The sequence below is a fragment of the Diadema antillarum genome, unplaced genomic scaffold (assembly GCF_040938485.1).
Source record: "Diadema antillarum isolate AM-2024a unplaced genomic scaffold, OU_Dant_1.0 seq00001606_RagTag, whole genome shotgun sequence".
Taxonomy (NCBI): domain Eukaryota; kingdom Metazoa; phylum Echinodermata; class Echinoidea; order Diadematoida; family Diadematidae; genus Diadema; species Diadema antillarum.
This window is the reverse complement of record NW_027272319.1, coordinates 176,693-191,183: the sequence shown is the minus strand read 5'-3', so window position 1 is coordinate 191,183 and position 14,491 is coordinate 176,693. Positions and strand designations below refer to the sequence as shown.

Below are 14,491 nucleotides of genomic sequence, written 5' to 3'. Positions count from 1 at the left end.
AGGTTATGACATGGTCAGCTCATTCATTTGCATATTCATATTCACTGTACAAGAACTGCTTTGCAGAAATTAGCAATTTCATAATTTCATACCTTCCTTATTTTTCATCCGATTTCAGTCAAATTTTTACCGTTGAACTCGTAAGGTTTTACTCTTTTTTATCAGACTAACTTATTTTTGGACTGGATTTCCCCTTTAAAGGGGGGCACACACACACACCCCAATTTTTCTCTTTTTATTTCTTTTGTTTTTACAACAAATACAGAGGGGGCGTGCACCCGGTGTGCCCCCTCTGGATCCGCCACTGTCCTTCTTTATACATTAATAAAATACAGAAGAGAGCATTTCTGATGCACTGATGCACCTCACAAGGTTTTCTAACATCTGTTTGAAATAACTCCGCATTAATCCTTGGAGAGAGAGAGAGAGAGAGAGAGAGATACCCTATGTGGAAAGGGCTGCCCATTCTCTCTGTCGCAGCTCCACTCGTCGAATCTTGCCACTCACTGTCTTGGGTAGACCTTCCACAAACTCAATCTGGCAGCATCGAGAAAGAGATGGAGAAAGAGGAATCGAACAGACGGACACATGTTTATGCACACATTATTCAAATACAATAAAGGATGAAAGGAAAGTTAGCACTAGCACGCATATGTCATGTACATGGAATACTGTATGCATATTGTCAGTGGGGCGACAAGATCTTGTATCTCAAAGTTTGGTGAAAATCACTTAACCTCTGTCAATCATCTTCCATTTTTGGGGTGTCATGTGGTGCTCTTTGTTGGGTGTTTGGGTGTTTCATGAAAAAAAAATCACCATCTGCTGCATGAGAAATCTATGACTTCGATTACGTACATAGTTTTAGTGCAGTGAACTCTCCTCCTTATAAGGTCCTAATAATGCTTGCCGCAAAGTTCTGAATCTTTTACTTCACTGTTTTTCAAACCCTGATGTAACAAACATTTGCTCCTAAAGCAACTTTACTGTTCCAACAGAGTGTGTTATAATGAGAGTCAACAGCAAGCTTAAGTAATTAGTATTAGTTGGCTTGAGTTTTTTTCACCATTCATGCTATATGAATATGACTAACATTATCATTCTGAATCATCTTGTCCCCTGTAGCACTATTCATGTTATCTGTTCATGAGTAACAGTTCTCCAACTCATTTTTTTCTTCTACAAGTTAGTTCCTATTTCCAACTTTATCTTACATAAGGTCTTGCTTTTCTAGCAAGACACCCCATTCAGAACAAATCACTGAAAGTTTCTATTCAAAACATGTTTATCTGTTCAAGCTATGAACAAAAACATATGGGGTTTTATGACAGCGTGACTGCAAAGCGCAGAACTGACCTTCCTTGGGTACTTGTACGGGGCAGTGATGGTCTTGACATGGTCCTGGAGCTCATGGGTCAGTTCCTCCTCAGGCCGGTCCTTGTGGCTCTCTGCCAGCACGACAAAAGCCTTCACAATCTGGACAGCAAGAGTGGACAGCAAGAGTGGACAACATGCAGAGGAGGTTGCATAAGAACTGTTTGTTTTGCAAGACAATGTCAAGTTATAGTTGAAGTTATGGAGGCATGTTTACAAGCATATCAATATCCTCTGAGGGGCAAGGTCTGTTTTCAACATTGCAGAAGGGAAAAAAAATGAAGAGTTGAAATGAGGCAGTCTATCGCTTCTGGTACAGATCAGCACAACAGACAGGTTCCTTTGCAACATTGCAGAAGAAAAAAAACTTAAGTGTCTTCTCACAAGTGCAAAAGAAAACAAATCTAAGAGTTAAAAAAAGGCAGTGAAAAATATGCTTCAAGCACAAATCAAGACAACAGACAGGCATTTCTTATCATCTGAAGTTTGGAAACAACTTGATTTATTCTTTTTCTGTGTCAATTTGAAGGTGAAGTATGCACTGCATTAGTTTAAGCATTCAATTAATAGTTTCAATCTGTTCAAACAAGTTATTTCAATAAGATTCATTTATTATTCAATCATTACATTTTTGTAACAAAGTGTCTGTCCTCGGTCAAAAATCTTTGAGCTTGTTCATCTGAGGCTTGCCAGGAGACATTGTGATTCGTAACAATATGTAGATGAAAAAAAAAAAAGAGTTTCATTGTCCCAGCTACAGTCATATAGATTCGACACGTCCCCGTGACAGAATCATTTTACAAGAAAGGAAAGAAATTTGCAGAAAGCATAATATCTCACTTTATTATTTGTAATTGATGTGAAAAAGACAGAGAATCATCAAAGAAGAGGTGATCCACATAAGATATATACTGTAAAGGGGATCAGTTTGGACATCATACAGAAGCCATAATTCCAGCAGTACAGTCAAACCCGTCTTAGTGACCACCTGTCTATAGCAGCCACCTGCTGTATACACCTGCTGTATAAAGCCGTTTTAACCCTAACTTACCTGGGGGGGGGGGGGGGGCATAATGGCCCCCCCTCGACGAATTCCGCGACCATTCCGGCGCGCAAAATTTTTTGACCGCGCCGCTCACTGACTTTTTACTTTCAAGTCTCGCGCAACTTTTGAGACCAAATTTGTCCCGCCCGGGCATACCGTTCCGAAGCCACGCCCCTTCGAAAAATTTTCATCAACCCCAAAATTGCTCTAAAACGTGATTTTGTGTACAAAGTCAATACAAATTGTGTTTTTACAATGAAATCATATAAAGATTCATATTTTTAATTTCAGTGGCTGAAATCAATTTATTTTAGTATAATTATGCTTCAAAAAATGTGTATGACAAATTCTGCTGAAAAAAACAACAAAAACAAAAGTTCGGAAAAACAAAGAAATACATAAAAAATTGATAAAACAATAAAAAACATAAGAAATTAATTTTGATACTGATTTTTTTTTGATGCACAAATGTTCGGAATGTCACTAGGAATATTTACACCAAAAATCAGCAATCCATAAGCTTTTATTAGCCAATTACAGACGAAAATAAGGTTTTTTGCATATATTTGAATAATTAATTAATTTAAAATAGAAAATGCAAATTTTTTGAAAATTTAACTTAACAGTCTTGTAGATTACATCCGGCTTTATGTTCATGCAAAATTTTGCGGCAATCGCGCGATCAACGGCCGAGATCTGAAGGGGGGGCCATAATGCCCCCCCCCAGGAATTCAAGCTCGCTAAATAGCCCAGGTAAGTTAGGGTTAAGGTATCTTTTAATATCTAGTATACTATATCTAAAGCATTTAGCAACAACCCTTCCAATCTCTACCAATTTGCAAGATATTGTGGTGGACTCACCTCCCCTCTTATGGGGTCTGGGGAGCTGACGGCAGCAGATTCAATGACAGCTGGATGCTCCAAGAGGGCGCTTTCTACTTCAAATGGTCCAATGCGGTACCTTTAACACACACACACACACACACACAAAAGATAACAAAAGTAATTCCCATCACTATCAGTGCAGAGTTGTGGCAACCAATATGAAGATCTGGTATAAACCTATGAAACTTTGAAAATTCACATCTTTCTAACAACGTTTTTCGATATCTGGGTTTGGAGAAACTTCCATTATCTATTTCATCTAATTTTGCTTTATTAAAGCCAACTTCTGACTTGAACATTGCATGGATGTGCGATCAAAGAAATATATGAAAGTGTTGAGCTGTGCATACAATTACCAGCCTGTCTATTGGAATTATGTCCACTCTTGTTCTTGCCAATGTTTTTCCCTTTATGTTTTTATGTTTCTTTGTTTGGTTGTTTGCTTGGTCAGATGGTCACTTCATCATTCATCTTCCAGGCCAGTCCAGATGCATACCAGCAAAATATTGACAGCAAAAAGCTGCCACCGTATGCACATGGTCAAGTCGTATGGTCATTCCGTGTCTAAACACCTTTCTCATGTTACCAATGACCATCGTGTGTGCCCTCATGTGCAGATAGCCTGGCAGACCCAGGAAACCTACCAGCTTGTTTCCCAGCACATCAAAAGAAGGTCGTCAACGCGATGTCTGATTTCTTTGCACAATATTGAAATGATCAAGGCACCATGCTGGTTTGCTGGCAGAAAAATTCCGACGCGATAATCTTATGCTAATTGCTAATGGCTCTTTGACTCTAACAACAATGTGGAACTAGGAGTAAATGAGAAGCAGAATACCTAGATCATACATGACTTTTGTTGTTGTTTTTTTTCAAATGCCAATAAAGAATCAAGCAGATTCTGGATTGTGCCAACTGACACATTCTGATGCAAAAAGTTTCCATGACAACAGCATCACAAATTGGAAATGGCAATTGCTGTTACTTTTATAACCTTTCTTTCACAGCTAGTCAAAACTACCTGAGAGAAAATTAAAGAGAGGCAGTAATTTTGCATTGTCATGGTGTACTCTGAGTTGACCTTGTAAAAGGATATTTCTGGGCTATCAATGATGATACAGATGCTAATTGTTGACAAAAAACATTAATCGTAAATGTTTGGATATACGTTTTCACTTTGATCATGTCTCAGTAGTGACTAGGGTTGTTGGATTTCTATTTTCTGTAAAGAGTTCTTACAAAGAGTGAGCTGAATGCTCCAAAAGCCTGACAGGCGTGCAAGGGTTAAACACTCCCTTCCCATTTCTGATGACTTCTTCCACTACCAGTGCCACACCCTTGGGGTTGGGGGGACAATTAACCTGTTCAATACTGAATTCTGAAATCTCTACAGACACAAGACACAGACCACCAGGTTCCCATATGGAACGAGTTGAAGCACCCAGCTCACCCTGCTGATGAGATGATGTCATCGTTCCTCCCCACAAACCAGATGTAACCTTCCTCGTCCATGCGAGCCTTATCCCCCGTCAGGTAGAAGTCACCTTTGAATACCGATGCTGTACGTTCCGGATCACCCTATCAGAATGCATCATTACAGAGATCACTTTATTCGTCTGCATTATAAATTCATAGAAGAGAATACAAATATGCAACACATAAACACACTAACATATGTATATACAAAATACAAACATATCTAATAATGACAGCAACAATAATGCCAATAACAGACTGACAGCTACAAGTTGCTGTACATGACATATGATAGTTATTTCAACAATAGGGAAGATACAGCAAGTGTAATGTATTGTACTTTTCTTCCACAAAATACTTTCATGCTGTACTTTTTTTTTTGTCTGTCAATGCTTATTCGGGTAAGAAATGTTTAGAAATGGTATGAAGATGTCATAAACACACTTTAACTTGTCAAAAGTTTGACACAATTGAAAAACTTTTCCTCTTTATTTTTCTTGTTGGAGAGCCTAGCATTTTTATTGCAACAAAAGACGACATGAATTTTCTAGCTGGTTTCTCGGGAGATAGCGTATGTGATTACATTAGAAGCATCATTTTACTACAAGTTCCGTGTCAACTTCAAAACATGATACACATGCACTGGTACCTGTCAGAAGGTTGTATGTCAACAGGGACATACAAAACGGTAGAGGTTTAATGACCCATGGATGAGTGGAATTTTAACCCGTTGAGGACGAGTCTCAAGTATACTCGGGCAAGTGTCTATGGGAATTCGTGTTGTAGCAAAATCAGCATGTCCTCAATGGGTTAAGTTTTAGTGGTGTGCAAGCTACTGCACACAAGCAGTACACTAGTGAAGATGGTAACTCATACTTGCAGAGTGAAGCATTGTCTTTATGCATTTAGGGGGTCATACATGTTCAGCCTATACATTTTCCTTCACTGTTACTACTTCATTCTTGTGCAAGCTTTGCTTATTTCAATCATAGTAGTTGTTCAACAATTGATTCAACCCATCACAAAACAAGAACATTAATTTTTGGCAAATGACCTGGTTTAACAAGAATTTTGCCACAGCTTTGCCTCCACTTCCCCAACTCCTGCCTGACTCTTTAGTTGATGAAATACACGTGTTACATCTTTGGACTGCTTCACCATGAATGCGCCACATTCCTACCATGTATTTTATTCATTTGCCAAAAAAGGGTCATTTTTATGTTCTCATTTTGCATGTGATACAGTCATTGTTTATAACTAGTGATCTTGATTAATCATATCACATGACTGAATGATTCTGTATTTCCAGCAAACCCCCTGGTATCTCAGCTCTACTTGTTTGTCTTTTTGTTGGCTGGGGTCAGCTCCTGTTATTCAACCTAAATATAATATACAACATTGCGTCAAGGATACGACCTTCAGTTCTGAGTATTCAGTATCAGTTGGCTGTTCACTGCTTGTATTTTGCTGTCATAAATATCTGGTGCAAGCTGAAATGCACAGTAGTGGGTAGCAAAACATAGGCAAAAAATAAGGGGGAGATAAATCTACAAAATTGACTCCCTCCATCCCCCCCCCCCAAAAAAAAAAAACAAAAAAAAAAAACAATAACAATGTTCCTGGACCCTTGCAACACACAGGATGTAATCTCGCGAGAATGTTATCATGAGTTGGCTCAAAGTACCACACCATTATGCCTCACATTTTGGCCAAAAATGGGCTTTGGACTTGACAGTGTTCCCTGCATTTTCCTGCACAAACTTAGCTTTACCAGTTCTGAATCAACTGAATAGGAAGACAAGGATTCTGTTTGTTCGTTTTTTTCTTTTAATAGCTGCTCTTGGACAGATGACATCAGCCATTTTACCCCGCTGAGGGTGGGCTGATTTTGCTACAACTCGCATTTCCCAGAGACACCTGCCAAAGTATGTGTATACTCGGGACTACTCTTCAACAGGTTAATAAGTGGTTCATGCTAACTAATTGACACCAACTGGAGATTTCCAAAATTTTCATTAAAAAATTATGTACATTGCTTGGCACAACCACATTACTTCCAATCACAACCCACAGAATGAATAATCAAAACAGTATTGTGGAGCCCATGGTCTAGTAAGCCAACAAGGATCTAGATAACTCGTAAATGTTACCCTGCGACTACAAACTAAATGTGGGACTTTACTTTTCATTACCCAAAATGAGCATACTTTTGCTTTACTCTCCACTGAAATTCTTTTAACAGGAAAGATTTTCATATCCCACTGTAAAAAAGTAAGAAATAATCTTGACTTGTACATCACCCACCACATATCTAGTGAAGAGAGACACCGGTCTCTTGGGCTTGACCCGGATACCAATGATGCCTTCTTCACCATGAGGAAGTTCATTGCCGTCTTCATCCACGATGGCCACGTCATATCCCGGCGCTGCTTTACCGCAGGATCCAGGCTTGGGCTGGATGCAACGGAAGGCCCCACAGACCAGCACCTGTTGTGTTGTCGTTGTCGTCGTCGTTGTCGTTGTTGTTGTTGTGGTTGTTTTGGGGGGGGAGGGTGAAAAAGGCAGAAAAAGAGTTATTAAAATCAAAGTTAATCTAATTGATCATTATCACAGCATTGTGTCGCAGAGTTCCATCCATCACTCCTAGTTTTTATTTTCATGTAGGCCAATGCTAGCTTAAAATGGGCTCTCCCACATCAACTATGCTTCACAGATAATGGACAGTCTTAAGATTAAGCAATCAAAGTGATGAATAGTAAAAATAGTCAGGTGTTTATGAGTTTCATGACAGAGCACTGTTTTCCATAGTAAATGTACACAATATCACAAAATTGTGCCCATTTTGGGGTGACATGCCGTTATGAAAATGGGCATGGCTTCATAATGGTACACATGGACGTTGGAAATTTGATTTCAAAAGTTGTGCGAGACTTGAAAGAAACTAGAAATGTCGCTAAGGCGACTGCTATGCCTCCGCCATAATGCATGATTCTCCTAATAGGTCTATAGTACATGTGGACAATGTATAATTACATTTTCACAATATTGGCAAAATATTGAAATTACATGTACATGTTTGTCACAAGTGTGTTGAATTTTCACCTTCCTTTACCTAGGTTTAATTAGATGAATAGGAGAGCATGTATTTGGGGATTCAAGGACTTTAACTTGACTTTGACCCATTCGTAAGTGTATGAATACTGTAATTTTCAAGGTATGGAGAAAAAGTGTAATTTCTGTATTGAAAAGTACACTGTTACCATTTTCTTTTGGCCTTTGACTCTAAAATTCATAGGATAATCACTGTCAGGCAGAACATGCATAAATATGTAGTAAGTTTCAAGATAACTTGAGCCACTTCTGAGATATGGAGGAAAAAGTTAGTTCAGCACTTTCCCTTGATCTTTGACCTTTTGACCTTTGAGGCAAACCCCCACCCCCCCCCCCAAAAAAAAAGAGAGAAAAAAAAAATTCCAGATAATCTAGGTTATACATGCATACACCAAGTGTAAAAAAAAAAAGATTGCTGGCATTACATAAATACATGTATGAGGGAAATAGTGAAAATTTGAAGTGTTGCACTTGACCTTTGACCCCTGACCTTTGACCCTATGAACCCTAGATTCTCTAGATAATAACTGCCAGTCAGTACATGTATATATACTATGTTCCATGAAGATACTTTGAACAATTTCCAAGGTACGGAGAAAAAAGCAAAGTTTTAATATTTTAACTTGACCTTTTGACCTTTGACCTTTGACCTCATGACCCAAAACTTTCACCAGAGAATCTTAATCAGGTAATACATGTATACACTAAGTTTCAAGAAAATATCTTCAGGCACTGCATAGATATGGAGGAAATAGTGAAATTTTACGTATTTGACCTTGACCTTTTGACCTTTGACCTTGACCATGTGCACCCAAAAGTTGATAGGCACAACTTCACCCCCTAATACACATACATGCCAAGTTTCATTAGGATACCTTAAAAGGTTTTGATAGTTACCCTGTCCACAAAATTTGTTACGGACGGACGGAAGGACGGACGGAAGGACGGACGGAAGGACGGACGGAAGGACGGACGGACGGACGGACGGACGGACAACCCGAAAACATAATGCCTCCGGCACCACTTCGTGGCGGAGGCATAAAAACTCATAAAGGCTCATGACGAGGTCTTCTTGTATTGCAGAATTATTGCGTGAAACGTCATGAGGTGGGGGATTCTGCCCCCCCCCCCCCCCCCCCCCCCCCCCAGCCCTGTTAGGGTTAATCTATTGAGGATGAGTCCCCAGCATACTCAGGCAGGAGTCTATGGGAAATGCGTGCTGTAGCAAAATCAGTCCATCCTCAATGGGTTAAGTTTACTGGCAATTGCATGGGCTTACATCAAAATTCACAGTTAACTTCATTTCCATTTGCCCAAGCTCACTGATTGACATGCTTACCGTTTCCGTCTGTCCGAATCCCTCTCTGATGATGCCACCAGTTCTCTTTCTCCAAACTTCCATCACTTCTGGATTCTAAAAGCAAGGTCATCATCCCAGTCAATGCTTGCAATAGTAAAGTGCAATTTGTTTCTGCTCACATATTGTGATACGATGGATGGCACATAAATGTACACAATCAGTCGCTATAGCAGTCAGGTCAGTATGCCAACCGTACGCTACGTGCAAATGAATGAGGTGATCTCACACACCCGTGTGCAACATGCAGAATCACACTTTCGCTCTACACACGTGCACTTCTTGTAATGCAAAGTTACTGTGCAACAGGCATATGCAGAGTGCGTACTTGGTAATTAAATCTAATTTTCCCCTTTTTATCATGACTAAAGAATTCTTTCTTCACAACAGAAATGCATTTTCAGAGCTTACAGTAGATATTTCTTTTCCCAACAGTTACTAACATTTACTAACCTACATACTACATTGTTTTGCAGTTTTGCGATAGAAATAGTACTCTGTGTTATTCATGTATGATCAAATACAGTTTGCAGTGTGCACCGGCACAGCATTGTCGACTCATTGTTATGGAAATTAAATAGCGCCGCTGCCATTTGAGTTTTCATATTTATACGTGATAGCGACAATACTGACAAATGATACAGGCATTTCTGAACAGATCAAAATGACATTATTCTTTTGCCTTTCTTTCCTCTGATGTCTTCTACAAATACATAGATACATTGTAAATCTTCCATCTTGTTTGCCTTTAATCTTGAAATGTCATCTTTTCCTTAATTTGTGTATGAGTCACTCTACTTTTCCACTTGCCCAAAACAGTTTGTTTGTCACAATTCAGTCAAACATGCCTCTTCAGCCAAAAAAATACACCCTAAATCCCTTTTATCAGGATCCACAAAAACATAGCCTCCCTCACACAGAAAGGTTGACCATCCACTCACCAGTGGTTCTCCAGCGCTTAAGACGTGCCTGAGTGAGCGCAGGTTGAACTTTGACATGTCTTGCTGTATCATCAGCCGATAAGCAGTGGGTGGGGCACACAGCACACTTATGGGATAGTCACTCACCACCTGTCGTCACACCAAAAGAATTGCAGGGAACTTGACAACCATAGCATCAATTCATGTAGCACTTTCATGTATTATTACTTCTCTGAAAATGTGATGCACTGGAGTCAAATATAATAATTTTCTATCCTTTGCAGTAAATTCAGTAAATTCTAACTCACATGTAATTGCCACATTGCCTTTCATATTACATAGGCCATTGAATAACTTCAAAGCATCTGCTAATATTATCTTGTTTTGAGCTGGTTTCATTTTTTCTGGTCAATCTATATATATCTTGTTTCATGTTTGTTCGCGTCTGTTAGTCTTGTCCATCCCGTTTTGTCCCGTACAGCCTTTTCTCCAGCAGTTGTTTTGTTATCTAGTCTTGTCCTATGTTGTTCACGTCTATGATAGTAAGTATATTTATCTGTGAATCTAATTCTCAGTGGGCTTCCAGACTTCTTCCTCTTTTTTTTTTCTCCTTTTGTATTTATGATGCTTCAATTAATCTTTCCATTGATGTTATTATTCCAGAGGGGCCCACATTCTACAAGATCTGTCTTTTTAGTGGGTCTCTCCATTTTTCACACTTAAAGCAAAGTTATACATGTACTTTATTTCCATCACTTCTGTTTTTTTTACTATAACGTATAATTACTATAAGATTCTTCTCAATTGTTTTACATTCCTTTCGATACATAAGGTTCTGTTTACCTTATCCTCTGTTGTCAAAAGAAGTGTAACTTATATGTTTTGTCGAAAAATGAAATAAACTTTGAATAGAATTGAATTGAATTGAATATATGTCAAAATGTTTGATTTCATTTGATGAAGAATTAAAAAGAGACTAGAGCTGCAACACTCTGATCTGAAGCATACTTTGTGTGTCTCCATGGGGTCGAGTGAGTCTATCTAGTAATACCATGGAGCTACTATGTAGTAGGTCCATGGTGAGACTATGACCAAACATTTGATGATAACAAATACACAAAATCATGTGCCTCAATCTATGCAAGAATCAGTGACACAAAATTGTGACAGCTGTTCCAAGTTTGTATGCAGACAAGACTTTTCAAATCTTTGGTTTTATCAAAACAATGGGCAATTATAAAATTCTAAAATTTCAAAGATGTGTTTTCTATGTATTCCACTTACTTTGATATCTGATGTAAGTTAATCTTTCAAAACATTTTGTTATATCAATGTTAATCATAGCATGCAACTTCATTCCAACTTCCTTTTCTTTATCAGATTTGTTATTTATTAGGTATTCCAGGCTTGCTTTTCGTTCTTCTTACAGAGTCATTCATGTCAGGGCTATTCTTGAACTCATGAATTATTATGCATCATGTGCATCTTGTGCATTGTTACAGTACTGTATGTTGCTCTGGTGACAAGGAATCTTGTAAAAAGCTTATTACAGGTGGCTATCTCGTTATTTTCTGATGTATTTGGTTATTTGTTTCTCTTGCTTTTATTGTTCTCTTTTCCTTTATGTCCCTTTTCTTCTTTTCATAGTTTTCGTTACCCGGTTGTTCGTCTAAGAAGACCAACATTTTTATGTAGGGACCTACAAATTGCAACCTCTGCTTTTTAGTAGATCCCCCACATTTCATGTTTGTATAATTGTCTTCTCTTGTCTTCTTTTTAATTTCGACGCTATGTCTAGTCTTATGTTCAATCTATTATATTATGTTATTTGTGTTTGAGATGTGGAACAATAATATCAAATCAAAATCAAACCATATCAAACATATTCATTTTTCACTGTATCAATTGGTTTGCAAGTTCATTCATCCCTTCTGAGGTTGCATTCATCTTGCTGCTTGTTTATCTGTTTTTTTACTTGAAAATGCAGTAACAAGAGCAGTCAAGACATCTACAAGTAGCCATATATAAACAAGCTACTGTTAGCACCTTGCCAGTCACATGGTCGTGATGTTTTGCAACACCTTCCCGCTTCTTGTGTTACCGAGGACAGTCCATGGACTCGCATTTTAAAAAGATTGGCACAGTTGGCCAGCGAAAAACAATTGTCATCACATTCCCACAAAAGCCAAGGGCATTTTTGCATGAACTCTAATCACTCATATTAGTGTGGTTTGCAAACGTAAAACTTTACGACTGTGGTCCTGACGAGATGTGGGAGATACTAAAGAGGGTCAAAATTGTGAGGAAAAAAAAATAAAGAGAGGTAATTTGTGACTGGCGAGCTCAAAACACACAAAAAAGTAGGCCAACATGAATTTCCACTGTTCTACAAAGTTTAAAATAGTAGACTCTAAGCTTTAAAAACTTGTTGAAATTGCACCATCCCAATGCATTAAAAAAAAACCAATGGAAATAAGAGTTGAATCTTGCAGGACATGCAGTTTCAAAGACAAGGAAAAAAAGAAGAGAATTTAAAGATCAGAGTCACTCAGGTATGCTGTGCAGGAGTATCAACAAAAACATATTCTATTTCAGAGGGAAAGCGGCATCTGTCTGAAAAAAATATGTTCCAGAAAAACTGTTCATATCTCGATTTCTGTACTGTTTTAAGCCGCCAAATTTTCACGGTAGGTAGAGAAAAGATTGCTCTAATAGGTATGGCAAACTTTAAAATTTGAGTCGGTCAACCAAAGTGAGACATATTTTGAGAATCCTAATCTGTGACTTTTTGTGGGTTTCGAGCTGACCGATCACAGTTGAAGTTTGAAAAAATTACGTGGAAAATCTCATAGATATGCTGGTGAAAGTAACTCAAAACAACTACTGCATGAAATCCTTACTTGCAAAGTTCTGAGGGGGTCAAATTTGGGGGAGTGGTCGATGAAGACGCAGCCTCCCTGGTACCATGGGCCAAAGACATTGCTGTAGGCAGACTTGGCCCAGCCAGTGTCCGACATATTCCAGATGATGTCCGTACTAGACATATCCAACCAATACCTAGAGTATGAATAGGAAATTACACAGCTTTTACCTCTATTTGAATCTTGCATATGTGGAAAGGCTTACGGCTCACATTAGAGAAAGACAGAGCTAAAAAAAAAAAAAAAAAAAAAAAGGCAGACATGAATTCCACGGAAATCTGGTTAAGCAACGGAATATGACACTGCCCTATGGGTGCTTATGGCAACAACATTTTTCTTCTGTCCTCATGTATGACTATGCAACATTTTTTTTTTTCTATCCGCACAATTTGTTGAAAGGGCAGGTAATGCTTCTACTGTAAAATGAGGAATGCTTGCGTGCATTTTAATTTCGCGAATTTCGCGAGAACCAAGATTTGCAAAATCAAAATGCACATGAAAGTTCTTGTCTGCACTTATAATTATGCAGTGCATGTTAGAGGCAACTCGCGAAAATTTCCTGCTGCATAAAAGGCTGTCGGCTGCAATTCGCAAAAATTTCATGACGCGAAAATATTGTGTTTTACAGTAATTAACATCAAATTCCTCTGAAGAGTAGATTCATTATCAGTAGGGGAGAGCGGGGTGAGTTGGGACGCGGGTCAAGTGGGACACGTTCTCTGAATTAAAAACTATTCAACCAATCAGCGATTGGCTTATATCTACAATAAGCCCCCAACAACCATACATCACACTAAGAAAGCCATGCAGTTCGGCAAATTCTAAGTATGTATAAAATGCTATTGAAAATTTTCCCCAAAATATGATATTTTTTTGAAATCAGGTTAATTAACCTGTTGTCTTTGTATTCATGATTTCAAGGGCACAATTGAAGCTGGTGGTGAGCCTTATTGATATGCAACTAATATAACTTGTTTTTGACAAATGCCTGCATGGTTACTGAGCAGTCGTACATATTTATGTATATGCCACGTGAGGGACAATTGGGACAACGTGTCCCATTTGTCCCTCATAATAGCATTACATGTAAAAAAAAAGTTGAGATTTTCAAACATGTCGTTCAAACTTGTTTTGTTAAAACAGAGATAATTTGAAAGCATGTTTGACTGTTTTCATTACCAATGTTTCATTACGCCTTCCAACTTTGACATTTCCGACATTTCTATAGGATGTCACACTTTACCAACACCGTCCCATTTCTCCCTTGCCGTTGTCCCACTTTACCCACGGGTGGGTCAACTTCTCCCCCAAAATAAGGTTTTTTCTTTTCATTAACTGCAGAAAATTGAGAACAGTGCCACCCCCAGTTTATAGCTCTTTATGTAACCTACCATATGAACCT

At 38.4% G+C, this 14,491-nt stretch overlaps 1 protein-coding gene across 1 annotated transcript in view; it reads right to left on the bottom strand.

Annotated features, from left to right (window-relative positions):
• Nucleotides 1–420: 420 nt before the first annotated feature.
• Nucleotides 421–14,491, bottom strand: part of LOC139711051 (acyl-coenzyme A synthetase ACSM3, mitochondrial-like) — a 23,798-nt gene continuing 9,727 nt past the window's right edge. Inside the window, exons 8-15 of the mRNA XM_071622971.1 lie at nt 13,069–13,225; nt 10,190–10,318; nt 9,231–9,305; nt 7,085–7,267; nt 4,755–4,882; nt 3,281–3,380; nt 1,357–1,476; nt 421–537 (exon numbers count right to left, since the gene is read on the bottom strand). Of these exons, the coding sequence (XP_071479072.1) occupies nt 445–537; nt 1,357–1,476; nt 3,281–3,380; nt 4,755–4,882; nt 7,085–7,267; nt 9,231–9,305; nt 10,190–10,318; nt 13,069–13,225 (985 nt within the window). The 3' untranslated portion in view covers nt 421–444. The remainder of the gene's footprint in view (nt 538–1,356; nt 1,477–3,280; nt 3,381–4,754; nt 4,883–7,084; nt 7,268–9,230; nt 9,306–10,189; nt 10,319–13,068; nt 13,226–14,491) is intronic.